Source organism: Geotrypetes seraphini, chromosome 4 (genome assembly GCF_902459505.1).
Source record: "Geotrypetes seraphini chromosome 4, aGeoSer1.1, whole genome shotgun sequence".
NCBI lineage: Eukaryota > Metazoa > Chordata > Amphibia > Gymnophiona > Dermophiidae > Geotrypetes > Geotrypetes seraphini.
The window spans coordinates 201,497,165-201,517,134 of NC_047087.1; the positions used below are offsets into that span (position 1 = coordinate 201,497,165).

Below are 19,970 nucleotides of genomic sequence, written 5' to 3' on the forward strand. Positions count from 1 at the left end.
GTTAATTCTTTCAGGATTTGGAATATTTTTTTGGAATCTTGGGTTTCCGTGCCTATGAGGTTAGTATAGTAGCTTTTCCTCTTATCCCTTAGTTGATTTTTGTATTGTTTGTTGATTTTTTTCCATTCGGTTTTTGTTTGATCTTGGTTCTTTTTTCTCCATTTTCTTTCTAATCTTCTACACTGTCTTTTGAGTTGGAGTAATTCATTATCAAACCATTGGTCTGATTTCCTGCTGGTTCTGGTTTTGGTTTGTAGGGGGGGCCAGATCATCAAGGATGTTGGTGGACACATTTTTCCAGTGGGAGATGAAGTTTTTTGGGTCGCAGTCTTGTATAGTTTCGTCTACATTTGACCAAAAGATGGTTGGGTCGATATGTTTGCGTGTGGTATATGTGGTTTTTTTTTGATTGGGGTGTGTGTTTGGTCATGGTCCAGTTGATGTTGAAGTTGTATGTGTAGTGGTCTGACCATAGGGATGGGGACCATGTTCCGTTAGGAGTTTGGATTGCTGGATTGGATGGTTGGTGAGTCATGAATGCAGCAATGTCCAGTTGATGACCTTTTTCATGGGTGGTTTGTGGGTTTAGGATCTGGAAGGATAAGGCTTTGAGGAAGGATAGACAGTTATTTGCTGGTGTGGAGGTTGTGTCTTCTAGGTGTAGGTTTAGGTCTCCTAGGATGAGGTTATATTCTGCTGTTAATGAGTTTTGGTAGATGAAGTTTTCAAATTCAGGTCTCACTGTGGTCCAGTTTCCTGGTGTTATGTAGCAGAGCAAGCAGTTTAGTGAGTTTTTTAGTGTTGGGTTTGTGAGATGACATGCTAGGAGATCCATTTGCGGGGTGGATGTTTTTTCAAGTATGTTTAGAGTTAGGGAATTCTTGATTATTATTGCTAGTCCTCCTCCTCTTTTTTTTTCTCTGCAGGTTACTGTTATTTTGTATCCCGGCGGGCATACTTCTTTTATTCTTGGGTCTGTGTCTGAGGTTAACCAGGTTTCAGTGAGGAACAGGCAGTCAAGTTTTTCTGTTTTTATCCAATTTTTATGTTTTCTGTTTTGGGTCCTAGAGCTCTGATGTTGACATAGGCACATGTAAGGGAGGTCGTGTCAGTCTGGGGAATGTGTGTTGTTTCCGGGTATATGAGTGTTGTGGGAGATAGATGAGATTTTGTTTTCGGAAGTGTTGGTCTTCTTCTCCAGGTAACAGTGATGGAGTGTTGAGTGCTGGCGTGGTGGTTCGAGTTTCTTGATGTGATTATTCTTCTGTTGGGATGTTGGAAGTTGGTTGTACTGGAAGTTGTGGTTGTGGTGGGAAAGTTGTTTGCTGCTGCTTTCCAACTAGAAATGAGGAGGATTATCAAAAGGGTGGTTAGTGTGTGTGTATGCAAGGAGAGCTTCATTTTTGATGTCTGGTTCGGAGTGTTAGGTAGAAGGAATGGTTCTCCCTTTGAGTCCCAGCTGGATCGGGAGTGGCCGGTTTTTTCGTGCTGGGAGGAGGGGGAGGAGCGGGGATCTCACGCTCCTTACCTTATGTTGGAAGTCTGCAGGAGGTCCTGTGGAGTGGTGTTCCCGGTTCCTAGGTCCGCAAGTGCTCCTCTCAGGTGCTCCACGGAGACGCTCACTAAGGCGCCGTTGACCCAGGGTCGAATTAAATATGGTGTCCTCCTGCGGGAACGGGGGGCGGAGCAGGGCTCCCACGCCAGCCCGTTCGAGCTGGCTTGTGTGGTGTTGGCGACGGGTTTGTCTTTTTGAGATGGTGTCCTCCTGCGGGAACGGGGGGGGCGGAGCAGGGCTCTCACGCCGGCCCGTTCGAGCTGGCTTGTGTGGTGCTGGCGTCGGGTTTGTCTTTTTAAGATGGTGTCCTCCTGCGGGAACGGGGGGGGGCGGGGCAGGGCTCCCACGCCGGCCCGTTCGAGCTGGCTTGTGTGGTGCTGGCGTCGGGTTTGTCTTTTTAAGGTGGTGTCCTCCTGCGGGAACGGGGGGGCGGAGCAGGGCTCCACGCCGGCCCGTTCGAGCCTGGCTTGTGTGGTGCTGGCGTCGGGTTTGTCTTTTTAAGGTGGTGTCCTCCTGCGGGAACGGGGGGGGCGGAGCAGGGCTCCCACGCCGGCCCGTTCGAGCTGGCTTGTGTGGTGCTGGCGTCGGGTTGTCTTTTTAAGATGGTGTCCTCCTGCGGGAACGGGGGGGGCGGGGCAGGGCTCCCACGCCGGCCCGTTCGAGCTGGCTTGTGTGGTGCTGGCGTCGGGTTTGTCTTTTTAAGGTGGTGTCCTCCTGCGGGAACGGGGGGGGGCGGAGCAGGGCTCCCACGCCGGCCCGTTCGAGCTGGCTTGTGTGGTGCTGGCGTCGGGTTTGTCTTTTTAAGGTGGTGTCCTCCTGCGGGAACGGGGGGGGCGGAGCAGGGCTCCCACGCCGGCCCGTTCGAGCTGGCTTGTGTGGTGCTGGCGTCGGGTTTGTCTTTTTAAGATGGTGTCCTCCTGCGGGAACGGGGGGGGCGGGGCAGGGCTCCCACGCCGGCCCGTTCGAGCTGGCTTGTGTGGTGCTGGCGTCGGGTTTGTCTTTTTAAGGTGGTGTCCTCCTGCGGGAAGCGGGGGGCGGAGCAGGGCTCCCACGCCGGCCCGTTCGAGCTGGCTTGTGTGGTGCTGGCGTCGGGTTTGTCTTTTTAAGGTGGTGTCCTCCTGCGGGAACGGGGGGGCGGAGCAGGGCTCCCACGCCGGCCCGTTCGAGCTGGCTTGTGTGGTGCTGGCGTCGGTTTGTCTATTTTAAGATGGTGTCCTCCTGCGGGAACGGGGGGGGCGGGGCAGGGCTCCCACGCCGGCCCGTTCGAGCTGGCTTGTGTGGTGCTGGCGTCGGGTTTGTCTTTTTAATGGTGGTGTCCTCCTGCGGGAACGGGGGGGGCGGAGCAGGGCTCCCACGCCGGCCCGTTCGAGCTGGCTTGTGTGGTGCTGGCGTCGGGTTTGTCTTTTTAAGGTGGTGTCCTCCTGCGGGAACGGGGGGGGCGGAGCAGGGCTCCCACGCCGGCCCGTTCGAGCTGGCTTGTGTGGTGCTGGCGTCGGGTTTGTCTTTTTAAGATGGTGTCCTCCTTTTCAGTTACACCTTAGGCTCTTTTATTTGTCCTTTGTTTTAGAGGGATGAGTGTATGACTTTGGATTTCATGTTTATCGCTAGGAGTCTTTTGGGGCTGGTGGAGTCCTGTTGAGGCTGGTTACAGTGGTGGCTGGTTACTGTGGTGGAGTTCAATAGGCTCTTCGGGTTGGGACGGGTTACTTCCTTAGTTGGCGCTTCACGAAGGCGCTGAACGGCTGCACGCCGTTGGGGAGTTCTTTTTAAGTCTCCCGAAGACTCTGGCGATGCGGGGGAGGGGTGGAGCAAGGGCTCCCACGCTCCTCTCCTCTCCTGTATGCTTGTGCAGCAGAAAGGCTGCAAAATCGTTGGGGAGTTCTTTTTAAGTCTCCCGAAGACTCTGGCGATGCGGGGGAGGGGCGGAGCAAGGGCTCCCACGCTCCTCTCCTCTCCTGTATGCTTGTGCAGCAGAAAGGCTGCAAAATCGGTGGGGAGTTCTTTTTAAGTCTCCTGAAGACTCTGGCGATGCGGGGGAGGGGCGGAGCAAGGGCTCCCACGCTCCTCTCCTCTCCTGTATGCTTGTGCAGCAGAAAGGCTGCAAAATCGTTGGGGAGTTCTTTTTAAGTCTCCCGAAGACTTATTGAACCTTTAAGTTTCTTATGCGATAGTGCTAGTTGCACACAGCTGGTTGACTCATGGATACTCCTAAGTTACGGGTTCCTGTTGATTATTGTATTTTTTTTCATGTTACAGAGCATAACAGAAATGTATGATGCCCCTTCTCTTTTCTTCTGTTTCAGTGGAGTTTGATTGCTTTGATACTAACTGAAGTGGGAGCTATTCTCCACTGATGAAGGGAAGGAGTTGAAAGATATGAGTGACAACCTTCTGCAAAGGTTGTGACTAGAGGAGGACAATAGCTTCAGTACAGAATCCTATATCTTATAACAGAAAGAAGATTATCAAGGTAAGAACCTAATCTTCCATTGATAAACTGGACCTATATGTAGAAGAGTAAATAAGTTGTAGAGAATCTCCACACACTTGTAAGTGAATCTAGGAGTTGTTTTTATTTATATTCACTAAAAGCAATCCTCAGTAATATTGTGAGGAAGATGATCTCTTCCTAGTCCGAGTGACATAAAAGATATTCCCTAACTGTAAAATAGCAGTGGCTTTTTGTTTTTGTTCATTTCCATAGGGCAAGAAGAACAAAGTTTCAACCATCAAGCAGACATGGATAGCAACTAACACCCTTTCCAAAGTGGCCTTTCTGCTTATGGTGCTGAGTGAGCGACTGGAGTACCACAATCTTGCCTTCCGTATTGGTGTGTTTGCTTTGGAATTGCAGAGGCCGCCTGCTTCCACCAAAGCTTTGGAGGTATGAGACTACTTTTTAAACGTGTTAAAGCTAGAGAGGGAGAGTTGATTTAATACAGTGTCTCTCAAACTGTGTGCCATGGCACAGTGGTGTGCCACGAGAGATTACAGAATTTTACTTTATTTTTTAAAATTCCGTTCATAAGTATCTACTAGAATAGATGACATGTACATCATGTACGCAAGAGTCTGTCAATGTTATGAGGGTCTGTGTGTGTAAGGATACAGTCGCCCAGATAAGCATCATTCTTTGACATGATTGGTCCCTGAAAATAGTGAAAATTAACACCAAGTAATTTTATTTTTATTTGTTATGCAGTAGTTATCCTAACTTGAGCAACAAAGCAATCAAGGCTTTGTTACCGTTTGGATCGTCTTATCTTTGCATACTTGAATTTTCAGCTCTGACAGAAATTAAATTGAAAAAAGAGAACGACTGCAGATTGTGGATGATGAAATGCGTGTTTGCTTGTTTACTATTGAGCCATGGTTTGAGTTAATTTGCACTCAAAAAATTAGCAATTCTATTCTATCTACTTTAGTTTCACCAAATCATTTGTTGGTTTTGCAATTTTATAATTTTAGTTATAATGTGCATGAAAAACATTTGCGCCATTTAGTGTACCAGGAAAAAAATATGCTTCGTTTAATGTGCTGAAGTTAAAAAAATATATTTACAAGACATGAATCTGTTGAATGCTGTGCTGCTGAATTTGCTTGAGATGGTTTGAATAGGCTGGAGTGAGCTTTAACAGCAACTCCAGTAGTTGGAACCTAAGGACAGTACTGGGTAGACTTCTAGACCCGGATTCTATAAACATCATCCCGATTGTAGGCGCCAACTGCTGCCTAACCAGCCAATCAGGACGCACATTTTTTTTAACCCCCCCCAAAAAAACCAAAACAAAACAAAAACCCTCCCGAGGCAGGCCGCCTACATTGGAGACGCCTCTAGGAGTCGTGCAAGCCCACCTAGGCTCGCCTAAGGCTAGGTGTGGGCATGGCTTGGCCCGGATGTAGCCTTAGGCGGCCATACATGCCTCCCTAGGCTTGCGGCAGATGCGTACAATGTAGGTCAGCAAAATGCTGGCCTACATTGTTAGCAGATGTGGCTGCTGAGCTTATCGTGGCAAATGATCTCCCTGCTGCAATAAGTTTAGTGGCCACCCGCTATCATTGGGAGGTGGGAGGTGAGAGAGGACAAAGCATGGAAGCTCTGGATACATCCCTGTAAGTCCTGACATTAGCAAACCAGGTGAAGTGGGATACATCCCTGTAAGTCCTGACATTATTAAACCAGGTGAAGGGGGATGGGAAAAAGACAAAGATCACTTTTCTCTTTATAGAAAAACTGCCCTCACCCCCTGCAACTGACATCTACCTTATCTATCTCTGCAGATGATAGAAACAGTAGATTAACTGTGGAAAGATATTTCACCATTGACTAAAGAGCATGCAAAGATGGAGAAATACGCTGTTTATGAGTTCAATTAGCTACTGTAGAAGTAAAACTAAGAGAAAAAAGCAACAGGTCCTGAAGCTGTGGGCTAGCTGTGGTTTTACACCAAGGCCCACCCAGCCAGATACCATAAAGAGATAAACAGACCATGGTCAGAAGGCAGAATTCTCAGAAGAGAGAATTCACAAGAAATATCATCTAATAGAAAGTATCAGAGATGTTTAAAGTTGGGAGGGGGGCTTGTGCTCGGAAATACTAATATGGTGGGGAAACAGGCATTTCAGGGAATAAGGTAGGTCTTACGGAAAACAGGGCGAACATATAACATGACGCAGGTCAACCAGCCAATAAATGAATGTAGTTAGGCAGTAAAGCATAGGAAAGTAGCCAATAAGGATGTATCATGTGATATAGACCAACGTGGTGTTGGCCACTAAGAAATGTATAAAAACCAGGCCTTTAGAAGGGAGAGGTCAGAACAGACATCAGAGGAACTCTAGGCCTAGAGATCACCTTCTGTTACGCTATATGCTAAATGATTTATTCCTGTAAGCTGTTATTGATTGATTAAATAAATATATACTCATTGAAACCAGTATATAGCGTTCGAGGTCTCATTACCGAGGTAGGCCTGGACAGCTGCCTACATCAGAGGGAAGGGGTTTCAGTAGGAGAGATTGGGCATCTCTCCTGCCGGGGAACATTGGGGTGGATTTGGGGGTGCTAGGCAGGAGGGACTGGGCATCCGTCCTGCCATGATTGTTTGGGGAGGGGGGGTGTTTCACAGTGGGTGTCAGCAGGAGAGACTGGGCATCCCTCCTGCTGCAATGGTTTGGGGGGGGGGGGGCCTGGGGGTTCCGCCAGGAGAGATTGGGCATCCCTCTTCCCGGTAGCCTTTGTGGGGGGTGGGAACGGATTGCCACTAAACTTATCATGGTAGGGAGATCCCTTGACGCGATAAGCTCAACGGCAACCTGATTCTTTAACTGGTGTCTGTAACATGGACGTTGGTTAGAGAATCGGGTTCTTATGCGGGCTTAGGTGCGATTCTGTATAGGATGCCAGTGTGCGATTCTCAAAAGGTGGCTTCTGAGACTGGGGTGTTCTATATAAGAGCATAAGAATTGCCGCTGCTGGGTCAGACCAGTGGTCCGCTCACGCGGCGGCCCTCCAGTCAAAAACCAGCGCCCTAACTGAGACCAGCCCTACCTGCGCACGTTCTTGTTCAGCAGGAACTTGTTTAACTTTGTCTTGAATCCCTGGAGGGTGTTTTCCCCTGTGACAGATTCCAGAAGAGCATTCTAGTTTTCTACCACTCTCTGGGTGAAGAAGAACCTCCTTACGTTTATACGGAATTTATCCCCTTTCAACTTTAGAGAGTGCCTTCTTGTTCTCCCTATCTTGGAGAGGGTGAACAACCTGTCCTTATCTACTAAGTCTATACCCTTCAGTATCTTGAATGTTTCGATCATGTCCTCTCTTAATCTCTGTTTGAGAGAGAAGAGGCCCAGTTTCTCTAATCATTTGTTGTACGGCAACTCCTCCAACCCCTTAACCATCTTAGTCGCTCTTCTCTGGACCCTTTCGAGTAGTACCATGTCTTTCTTCATGTACAGCGACCAGTGCTGTACGGAGTACTCCAGGTGAGGGCGCACCATGGCCCGGTACAGCAGCATGATAACCTTCTCCGATCTGTTCGTGATCCCCTTCTTTATCATTCCTAGCATTCTTTTCGCCGCTGCCGCACGTTGCGTGGACGGCTTCATCAACTTGTCAATCAGAACTCCCAAGTCCCTTTCCTGGGAAGTCTCTCCAAGTGCCGCCCTGGACATCCTGTTTTGTGCAGGAGATTTTTGTTACCGACATGCATCACTTTACACTTATCCACATTGAACCTCATCTGCCATGTCGATGCCCATTCCTCAAGCCTGATTATGTCACGTTGCAGATCTTCGCAATCGCCCTGCATCTTCACTACTCTGAATAACTTCGTATCATCCGCAAATTTAATCACCTCACTCGTTGTACCTATGTCCAGATCGTTATAAAGATGTTGAAGAGCATGAATCCAAGCACCGAGCCCTGCGGTACCCAACTGGTGACGTTCTTCCAGTCTGAGTATTGTCCATTTACCCACACTCTCTGTTTGCTATGCTCCAGCCAGTTTTTAATCCACGTGAGTATTTCACCCTCGATTCCATGACTCGCAATTTTCCGAAGTCATTCATGCGGAACCTTGTCGAACGCCTTCTGAAAGTCCAGATATACAATGTCGACCGGGTCGCCCTTGTCTATCTGCCTGTTTACTCCCTCGAAGAAGTGCAGCAAGTTTGTCAAACAAGATCTGCCTTTGCTGAAACTATGCTGGCGGTCCTCATCAGCCCGATGTCCGTCAAGGTGATCAATGATGCGGTCCTTTATCAGCGCCTCTACCATCTTTCCCGGTACCGAGGTCAAACTCGCCAGTCTGTAGTTTCCCGGGTCACCCCTCGAACCTTTTTTGAAGATCGGCGTAACATTCATCACCTTCCAGTCCTCCGGAATCTTTACCGATACGATCGACAGATTGGCTATTAGTTGAAGCAGTTCAGCTATGGTCCTTTCAGTTCCTTGATGACCCTCGGATGGATGCCATCCGGTCCTGGGGATTTATTGCTCTTAAGCTTATCAATCTGCCTGCATACCTCTTCTAGACTGACTGTTAACCCTGTCAGTTTCCCATTTTCACTCCCAGCATATAGCCTAATGGGTTCCGGTATGCTGGGTATATCCTCTTCAGTAAATACAGACGCAAAAAACGTGTTCAGTCTGTCAGCGATTGCTTTGTCCTCCTTTAGCGCTCCCTTTATTCCTTAGTCATCCAGCGGTCTCACTGCTTCCTTTGCGGTTCGTTTCCCTTTAATATATCAAAAGAATGGCTTGAAGTTTTTCGCCTCCTTGGCTATTTTTTCCTCGTAGTCTGTTTTGGCCCCTTTTACCGCCTTATGGCACCTGCGTTGATGATGTTTGTTCTTATTCCAGTTTTCATCCGTTTTTGATCTTTTCCATTCCTTAAATGAGTGGGGTTTTTGTCTCTGATCGCTTCCTTTACCTCTACAGTGAGCCATGCTGGTTCTTTATTCTTTTTCCTCTTTGATCCCTTGTTGATACGCGGTATATAGAGATTTTGCGCCTTGGTGACCGTATCCTTAAAAGAGACGAAGCTTGCTCTAGCGTCTTTACAGTAATCATAGAATGTGGGCCCTAAGGTTTGTGGCCCAGAAATAACAAAGAAAAAAATACATTTTAATTTAATCATGAAATTGTGATTACAGGGCAGACTAGATGGACCATTCAGGCCTTTATCTTCCATAATTTACTAAGATGAAGACTACTATGAAGATCTCTTTTTAAAGATAAGTGTGATTTGATTTTGATATTCTTTAAATATAATTGAAGTCTGTATTATATTTTCTACTTATCTTGGAGTTTTTGACCAAGGATGCGTCTGCCTGCTTCAAAGTGGGTATTTTGAGGTGGCTTGTCTATTTGGGCAATGTTTTTTGTATCCCTTTTAGACACTGAGGTGTTTTCTCCATTTATTGGGCATATATGTCAATAGTGCGGGGTTCACTTGAATGTAGTATATGAGTATTGATTTTTTGACATCCTTTCTTGTGTGGAAGTTTTTTTTGTATAATTTACTATGTTACATGGTCTAAGAGGTGATGGATATGAACTCTAGGATGGTATATATTTTGGAATATTGGCAATTTTGCTTTTTTTTACATGAGATTCGTGGACCCAATATTGGTTTGGTTTGGAAATGTCCGAAGTAGAAATCTGAGTAAGGAGATTTAAGAGTCCCTTCAACACATCTGAGCTTATTTTCAAAGCATATGGATGTCTCAAAATGCCCAAATGGATGTCCAGATCCTGATTTAATAAAGAAAAAGGATGTCCAACACTGCAGTATGTCCAAATAGTAAAGGGTTGTGTCTGGGTAGGATTAGGGAGGGCCAAAAATCACGACATCTAACAGCGAGTACCAAACAGGAAGAAACGTCTAAGCCTGAAAATGACGTCCCAAGTTAGATCTGTTTAAATAATGGCTAGAGTACAAAAAGCTGTTCTGAAGGATTAAGCCATGATATCCCAGTGATTGCTGTCCCTCCTCCCTTTCACCTGAAAGTGAAACTGGAATGGGATACCAGGCTTTATCTTAGGATAAGCAGACAATATATTCTCACATGTGGGTATGTCGTTCACTGAACCCGATATGGACAGTGCAAAAGTGTACTGTCATTTTAAACTTTTTGCAAGTCTTTCCCTCCATGTCAGTGTCTTCTAGTGGCTTTAAGCTGTACACCCGGTGCAACAAGACCATCTCAAGACACTGATTCACATAACTGGTGTGTTCATTGCCTTGGTCCAGATCATGGTGCAGACTCTTTGCCAGTGCTGCTCCAAGCTTCAAAAAAAGACTGCTCCAATTTTAAAAACTTTTCGGTGCAACATTGGGAGCATCAGGAATGTCTGCAGCCTCCAATGCAGAAATGCAAAGACCATCAGCATCGAAGCTGACACAGACATTGACCCCTCAATTGACGTTGACATCATTGTTGCTGCCACCATCAGGATCACCTGGTAAAAAGGATAAGAAACATAAGTGTCCTTCTCCATCTAGGCATGCATCGGTATTCCAGCGTACATCGGTATCATTTCTAGCATACACTCCCTCAACACATTCTAAATGTTGATGCATCAAGACAAGGTCGCCATCTTTACAAGTGGTATCTCTAAGGCATGCCTCATCATTGAGGTCACCAAAAAGAGTTGGTCATTATTGAGGTCACCAAAAAGAATTGGTTGGCATATTACAGACTAAGGCACTTCAAGTCTCTGCCATAACGCAATCAGTGCCAATCAAGTCCGAGCAGTGCTCTAAGCAATCGTCAAGAGCCAGGTTTTGAATTCCTCATCGATCGAAGTCAAGGAGAACATCATCATCCAGACATCAAGCCTCCTCGTCCCGTTCTACATTGGATTGACATCATAGAAGATCAAAAAATGTCTCTCGATGCTCTACTCTATGCTACAGTTGACATAAGTCTCCTTCTCGACGTCGGGCTCGATGCTCACCTTGTCAGACATCTCAACACTCCCCCATCTCCATCACACAACATCGAGGAGTATGACTCCGATTTGTCTCACCATTCATTCTTTCAATATCCAGCACTCTCGGCTAAGGAGTTGTTGTCCAATACTGGGTGTTTCCATTTGATCTGTCTTCAGCACCCAGGCTTTTCACAGAATGTTTAGTTGTAGCTGCGGCTTTTATGTATTTCCTTATCTGGATGACTGCGTGATCAAGGTTCCTTCCCCTGAAGCAACTCAATTAACCATCAATTCAACAATATGTCTTCTAGAGCTTTTGTGATTTGTAGTCAATTACCAGAAATCTCATCACCAACCAACTCAAACTATTGGTGCTCTTCTAGACACAACTCGGGCATGGGCAGTAAATTATATATGGCATATGTTATCAAACATATTTAGAATCCATTATTATACATTTGACTGCTATGATCTAAAAGTCTAAATTTAATGACATGACAGTGTCAGCTTTTTATAAGGACTACTGCGTTGCTCACATGATTTTTTACTATTGATCAAATAGGTTTTTGAGAATAAATTTCTGTGGCTTTCAGCTCATCCTCAAGGGCAGTTTCCAATCAAACATGTTATAATTTGAAAGTTCTGTTTCCATTTTTACAGCAGGAAAAATTCATCCTTTTTATTTTTAAAAAAGAAATCTAAAAAAATAAATAAAACCTACAGAAATACAGTTGTAGCACTAGAAATGTTTACTGTTCTATGTATAGACTGGTCCCCAGCAACTTATTTATAACTGGGTTAACTGATGCACAAAGGTACAACAGTGACCTATCTGAGTTCAGAGGCATCTTTATTTTAACTTCCTTCAGGAGGTTTATTTACATTGTAATGATGCACAGTTTAGACACTGTAGGTTGATGCATCACGGCATGCTTATATGTATAAATATATGTCAGTAAATATCTTAGCCCTTCATGCCTCCCAATAAACAGGGAGAAACCATTAAAATCTTTGTGGGAAGGTGGTAAGGGTTGAATGTTTTTGTTTTTAATTTGATTGCATTGAAAATACAATTGCTGGCTGCTTTCATATTTGTAAACTGCAGTGAGCAGCCTGGGTGCTGGGAGGGCAGTATAAAAGCAATAAACGAAATTCAATTCAATTTGCATATTCTAAATAGATTGCTAGGCCAGTCCCATAGTAATAAAGTTTCGAACTGTTGACATAAAGGTGCCTCTCCCCTCCCCCAGCACTACTCAGCTCAGTTGGAAATTAGAGCAGAGGAAAACAATAAGAAAGCCACAGATAACATTAGTCCCATGTTGGCTGCAAGATATTTAATTTGTTCCCTTGTTAATCTATATACCTAAATAAAACATCATACATAGAAACAGATTGGAAAATTTTAAACTACATACTTTCCCAAGGAAATTTTATTTTTGTTGCACTTAACTTTTTTTTTTTTCAATCTCCCAAACCAGAGCATGCCCATAAAATAATTGTTAGCCCTAGCTTTAATTGGAACCAGCTTCTATTAGGTGGTGGCTAAATCTTTATTTACAGCTATTCTGGGTAATATCCTCTATTTTATAGCAATGGAACAAGGAAAAATAATTTTAAAAGATAATAAGAGGACACAAATATGAGAAAAGCAAAAGTCGCCTACTTTATAAAGGCATAGATCAACCCTGGCAGCTTGCAAATATACACACAGAAATTACACCTGCTCTGAAAAAAAATATACAGGTGTGCATATCCTCTGTATAAAATATGTGTACATGGCAACTCTACCTTCACAGTGTCCAAACGCCACCTCTAGGCATGCTTACAAACAAATCATGTACGTAAGCACACTTTCTGTGCACCTAGTTTTTTATGCAGTCACACAATATTTTTTTTAAGGGACTTCACAAACAGAAAAAAATCTTTATAAAATTAACCCCTTGGTGCCTATGACTTGATAAGGTGTTGCTTCTTTTTGGCATCTCTATATAGGCCTTAGATCTACTTATTATTTTTGGGAATCGCATGCCTTTGGAACTTCGAGCTGCCACCACTGCATTTTGACAGTACATGAACTACCTGAGGACCTTTTTCCTGCAAAGATGCACTATGAAATGCTGAGTAGCTGGCCTTTTTTAAGGGGCGCTTTGCAAGAGCAAAAGTACCTTTTGAGGGTTGTGACCTATTTTTCTGTGCATGTGAATGCATTGGACAACAAGGTAGCTCAAACAAGAATAATATTTTTGGGACTATCAGATGGTAAAGCATAAATATTATACAGAACCAATAAGAGTACTATGGATATCAAAACACATCTTTATTGGGCCAGAGTTTTGGGTGGTTTAGTTTTTTAAAAATATATATTCAATATCTGAATACAGTGTAAAAATATAATCTTATTGTTCATTTGCAGAAAGTCCTAATTCATGTACACAAATAATATATACCATAGTAAAAAGTATTTATCTTAGCTCTATGTTGTCAGGTTTCACTCAGAAGAAGTTTCTGCAGCTTTTCCTTCTTACGGGGGATGCTGAAAGTTCTCAGTTCAACCAATTAACTTCCTAAATTCTGAGCATTATTTTACCACTGTAGCCAAAAAGAATGTTATTGTATTTCGTTAAGTGCCAATTTGCAGAAACCAAAATTCTATGTTTTTGACATTGTTTTAGATCACTGATTGAACCATATCCACATCATTTTCTTCTTTGTTGGACTGAGAACTTTTCAGCACTCCCTCGTATTGACCAGGTTGGCCAAATACCAGCCAGTTGATAACTCTACTGTGGCTTTATTCTTTCTTTCACTTCCCACCTGGCAGCAGTCTTCACTAGAAATAAAGTAAGGAAGTGAGAGAGGAAGAAAGGACCCTTAAGTTCTGAAGGAAGTGGAATGTACAGAAAGGGGGAGACAACAGCCTTAGATGGAGCAGGAGAAAGACAGTATTATGAGTATGAGAAGAAGTTGAGGGATAACAGTAACTTTGTGGGAGAAGCAGGGAGAAATCATGATGCTAGAGGTGAATAAGGCAGGAGAGGGAGGTTAGTAAACTGAACAGAAGAGAGGACAACGGAGATGTTAACAGGAGGGGAGGACTGAAGACGGAAAGTACAAGTAAACATGACAGGCGCATCTTGGGGCAGGATAGAGGGCAAAAGGAAAAAGAAGAAACCAAATAGTAAACGATATAGAATGAAAAGACAACAGAAGCAAAGATTGCTGAAATATAGACATTATGAAACATTGGAAAAAAAACCCAACCCAAACAAATTAAGATGTGCTCACACAAAGTTTAGAAATTGTTTTAAAGTAAATATTTAAAAACTTAGATTTTGAATATAATAAAAGCTGTGGATATCAAATCATTTACAACTGTATGCAAAAATACAATGGACTAAGCATCATTTGTAAATTCTTGCCATAGAACATATCTCTGAGCTTTATAGTTACAAACTAGTGAAATATAAATGTTTTTTTAAAATAATACCTTAAGTAGTTTAGGAAATGATTGTACTAGTGACATGGAATATTGTTTACAACAGGATAGGGACTGAGAGAAGACTGAGTAGTGCATTGGTCTTATACTCGGTCAGAAAGTACCCATTAGGGCAGTATTTCTCAAACTTTTTTTTAGCTCTGGCACACCAAACGGAGCACGTTTTTTGTGGCACTAAATGGAGCAAATGTTTTTCGTGGCACATTATAAGTGAAATTATAAAATTGCAAAACCAACAAAAAATTAAATTTTAGAGTTATTTATTTAAAGTTCTTTAAGCTATGTATGGGCAATTGTAACAATGGTGAAACTAAAGTAGAATAGAATTGCTAATCAATGCGATGGATGTACTTGTTTTTGAGTGCAAATTAACTCAAAAAGCAGCTTGATAGTCAACAAGCAAACACACATTTCATCATCTATCATCTGCAGTCGTTCTCTATTTTTGATTTAATTTCTGTCAAAGCTGAAAATCCAAGTTTGCAAAGGTAAGAAGATCCAAACAGTAACAAAGCCTCGATTGCTTTGTTGCTCAAGTTAGGATAACTACTACATAAAAAAATAAAACTAATATTATTTGCCATTAGTCTTCAAGGACCATACAAGTTAAAGAATGATGCTTGTCCGGGCGGTTGTATCCTTACGCACACAGACGCTCATAACATTGACAGACTCTTGTGTACAGGACGTACATGGCATCTCTTCTAGTGTATATTTATGAAGGGAATTTTAAAAATTAAAGTAAAATTCTGGAATCTCTCATGGCACACCCAGAATCTTTTTGGGGCACAGTTTGAGAGACACTGCATTAGAGGTGTCAAGTGTTGGTATTCACAAAAAGGAATATTCTTATTTGAGAACAGAGGATGAAGTATATGTTGATAGAAAATTTGGCTGTGAGTCATGATAAGATTTGAGAAATGTCCATATTATACTTTACTAACAGTAGTTTTGTCTGCACATACTCATAAACAGATGCAGTGGAGATCCAGATCACGTTTTCTTCCTTCTACCTTTTTGTACTGTGCAACTCTAAGCAAGTCATTTTGATGGCCCCTGTAGTTGCTGCTTTTCTCCATCTAAATCAGCCCCCCCCCCCGCCATATCTTACTTCAATTGCCACTTTACTGGATGTACCATCTCACAAGTTTGTTTGTTTGCTTATTTATCCCCCACCCTTATCCAGGGCGAGTTACATATTAATATACAAAATGAGGCATAACATTTATTGTACAAATCACATCAAAAACACATTAAAAAACAAATTACACACTTACATATAAAAATCAAATAGCATACGACATACACGTCGCATCAATGACGAACATCATTTAAGGCCAAACCCTAAAATACATCAAAATATAAAATTGCATTATAAAGAATATAGGGCATCACTTTTTTATGTAGTAGGTATAGCACTTTGGAATTAATTACTTATAAAGGTTCGAGCTTTGCATGATATAAGAGAGATTAAAGTTGCACTGAAAACGCTACTATTTTAGCAGGCATACCAATATTGATTTAATCCATGGAGAACAGTGAGAATGTTAATGTTGACAGTTCAGGTCAAGATTTAGTAAATATAATGAGTTTTGTATTGAATTATGTACATTAAATTGTGGTTTGCCCAGAATGTGCGAGAGAGTGTGAAATACAAAATTTGTAAATAAAACTGTTCTTGGTCTCTCAAACATTTTTATTCAATCATCACTTCAACTGTTCACCTAAACATCAGCTTTATTTATGATGTAGCTTTGTAGGTTGATGAAATATTAAGTTACAATCAATGATTGAGTTTGGTAAAAATGAATAAAATGGTCTATATGTTTCTTTCATAAATGATATACAACAATGAAATAAAGAAAACCTGGTGGTTACCTATCAATTAAATACAATGTGTGAAAGCACCGATATAAGCCAAAATGACACCGAGGGTGATTTTTTTTTTCTTTTCTTTTCTTTTTTTATTCTTATATAATTATATAAACGGGAACAAGCCTCAGATTATGAGAAAACCCTGAATGGGTGAAACTCCATATTCTGAGGCTTGTTCCTGTTATTATAATTATATAAGAAAAAAAGAAAAAAATATCACCCTCAGTGTCATTTTGGCTTATATCAGTGCTTTCATAAATGAAGCATAAGTTCTTGAGAACTGATGGTATTTCAGATAATTCAGAGGCCTTTCTGGATAATTTTTAAATGACAGTGTGATACTGTTGCCTCCTGTGTAGGTGAAACTGGCTTACCAAGAATCGGAGGTGGTCTCACTTTTAAAGAAGATCCCCTTAGGCTCTAATGAGATGAACACTATTCGTGGGAGAGCAGAAGAGCTAAGGGATGGCACACTGTGTGACTACAGGCCTGTCCTGCCTCTTATGCTAGCCAGCTTCATCTTTGATGTCTTGTGCATCCCAGGTATCATGCTATGTTGTGGAGAGCTTTAATATCCTGTTTGCAGACAAGTTACTTAGTGGTTGGGGTTGGAGTTAAACCATTATACCAGGTCATAGCCTGCCTATCTCCAGTCCTGGGTGGCTTATAAAATACATGCATAATAAAAACAGAGCTCTATCTTTGTTGCTTTGTATAAGACCAGTTCCATCAAACTCAAAGAATAGTAGCATAAGAGACTTATTTTGTCTATATAGACCTCAGCGGTACCACCCATATATATATATATAAACTTTTTACACATACAGAGATTAGGCACCAATATTCTTCATTGGTCATTTGTTATATATATTTGCAGGGGGATTTCCTTGATAAAGCCCTCTGGACGAAACATAGGTCTATGTCGGAGTGCCTATCCCTACCCCACGTAGATAAAGATGAGTATCTATCTATGAAATTTAATTTGAAATACTGAATGCATTGAAAAAATTTTTGAAAGGTTGAGACCAATGACAAATATTGTTGCCTAATCTCTGTATGTGTAAAAAGTTTATATACATACTGGTGCTACCACTGAGGTCTTTATAGACAAAATAAGACAGAACATCACATTAGACAAAAGGAAAAGCTGGTTGAAAAAAAAAACAAGCTTTCCGTTTCTTAAGGCCATCAAGGATGGAACTGAGTGTAGTGCAGTTAAGGTATTCAATAATGTTGGATCTCCAGATCTTGTAGAATCTGTATTCCAGGTATAGCTGTGGTGCTCTTGATTTCATTCTTTCCATTTTCATTGCTACATACTTATTTGTATACAATATTCTTCCTAATCTGAGTTCATCAAAATCTATTACATCCAGGTTTTGTTTTAGGTCAGGGGTGTCCAATGTCGGTCCTCGAGGGCCGCAATCCAGTCGGATTTTCAGGATTTCCCCAATGAATATGCATGAGATCTATTAGCATACAATGAAAGCAGTGCATGCAAATAGACCTAATGTATATTCATTGGGGAAATCCTGAAAATCCGACTGGACTGCGGCCCTCGAGGACCGACATTGGACACCCCTGTTTTAGGTTTTTTGTCAACTCCAAAGTTAGGTCCAACCATATATATCCAAGTTCAGTGGTCCAGTCCCAAGTGTGTTGACTAACTCTGTTATTAAGCCATGCCATTCTATCATCAAATGTTGGTTAATTGTTACATTGCTGCTGTTCTCTTGTGTCCTCCATAGGGTGCAGTAAACACCAACCATTATTAATGTATCTGATCTTCAGAAGTTACTGATTAAAAGTCTCCAAAGTGATAACTGCAAATTGCATTAAGATTCCTTTCTCAATCTTGAGTCAGGGGTTTCTGCCATGCAGTATTAGTTCTGGGCCTTTCACAGTTCATAGTTGGCTCAAGGCTGGTCTGTTTGTGTTCCGCATTAGCAGATGAGTATTGTATAACAGGCCCAAGCCAGATCAAATTATAAGTAAAAGGTTAAGTGCTTCCATTTGCAGAATAAGCCACTTTATGTAGAAGTAAAATAAGGGTTTCAGGCATAAGGCCAGGTAGCTTCAAGTTACTAGATACTGCCTTTTTATGTCCATGGGAACCCTTTTCAAGCCTAAATATTATAGAGACTAAGGTTGCAGTCATATTGCTAAAAGTGCATCTGTTATAGAGGGTGAAAGTTTACCTAGAAATCTTGAACCTCCCTGTAGTGTGATTTATGGTCTTTTTCCTCCATCTGTTTGCAGTGGTGTCCCCGACAGGATCCAGACCACCAAGCCGTAATCGAAATAGTGAAATGCCTGGAGATGAAGAGCTTGGCTTTGAGGCAGCAGTTGCTGCCCTTGGTAAGAGTCTCTGCATCCTGGGTTTTTTGTTGAAATATAAATACAGCATAATTCAGAATGTGCAAGTTTGGAAGAGATGATCATTATAGCTGAAATTTATTTCTATTTTGATATCTTTCTATAGTGTTGCTGGTAATGATCGTAGGGAAGATTATTGCTGTGGCTCAGCATTACATATGTTGACATGCTGTGTTGAAAAAGAGATTACGATAACGGGATACGGCAGTGGTTCTTAAACCTGTCCTAGGGGACCCCCTGCCAGTTGGGTTTTCAAGATGTCCGTAATGAATATGCATGAGGCAGAGTTGCATATAATAGAGGTGACAGACATGCAGATCTGTCTCATGCATATTCATTAGGGATATCTTGAAAACCCAACTGGCTGAAAACCCCAGGACAGGTTTAAGAACCACCGGGATACGGTGTAACTGATCAAAATGGTACACTATTGTAAAGACCAGTTATGTGACAAGTAGTCACCACACTACAGAACAATAACTACTAGCAATGGGGGATTTAATAGCCATAGCAAAGCATTAGAATGTGGTTTCTAGTGCATTCTGGAACACTTGGGTTGTGTATCTCGTTCATGAGATTCTGTGTGTACAGAGCCTCATTTACATTTTTCTGCTCTGCCTCCCATACCTCTGGGCTGTCCTGTAATTCCTCAGTTTTACTATCTTCACGCGAGATGGTATGAGCCTGTCTGTTCATGTTTATTTTAAATTTGATTTCAGTTGTTTTTTAAATCCAGATGTGTGGTTTTTTTGGTGCTGCAGATGCTGCCAATTTAGGGGGCCCCTCTGACTCCAGAGAAAAAAAAGACTCGGAGGGCAGTAGTCTTCAGTTAAGAGGCAGCTCAAGGACCATTCCCTTGGGAGCACATATCGCTCCAGGTTTTGTCTACAGTGGCCCTAAGGTGTTTTGTTTTGTTTGTTACCAGAATTGGGTGCTGACTGTTTCTTCCTACCATGCACAAGTTCCAATTGGGGGTTGAGGTCTCAGTCCGGTCATTTGGACTGAGGGTGGTCTGAAGAAGCAAGCTATCAGGATGTTCAAGCTTGACTAAGGCAGAAGTTCTCTGTCTGCAGTTTATCCCTTTTGCAGCTCCCCAGCACCAGCGTAGTGCAGTGAGTAAAGCTATGACAGCCTATGAGAGAAATCAGGGGAGGGGGAATTCCTTTTAAAAGTGATTTTTATAGGTGTCTGGGGCTAGGGACAGGGTCCCCCCACCTTTAATATCC

General features: G+C 42.6%; 1 protein-coding gene across 8 annotated transcripts in view; it reads left to right on the plus strand.

Moving 5' to 3' along the window:
* The window catches only part of ZSWIM8 (zinc finger SWIM-type containing 8), a 228,379-nt gene that overhangs the window by 112,505 nt on the left and 95,904 nt on the right, over positions 1-19,970 (plus strand). For all 8 annotated transcript variants that reach the window (XM_033940124.1, XM_033940125.1, XM_033940122.1 and 5 more), the window contains 3 exons: positions 4,260-4,439; positions 16,728-16,911; positions 18,628-18,726. In XM_033940124.1, coding sequence (XP_033796015.1) covers positions 4,260-4,439; positions 16,728-16,911; positions 18,628-18,726 — 463 coding nt within the window. The remainder of the gene's footprint in view (positions 1-4,259; positions 4,440-16,727; positions 16,912-18,627; positions 18,727-19,970) is intronic.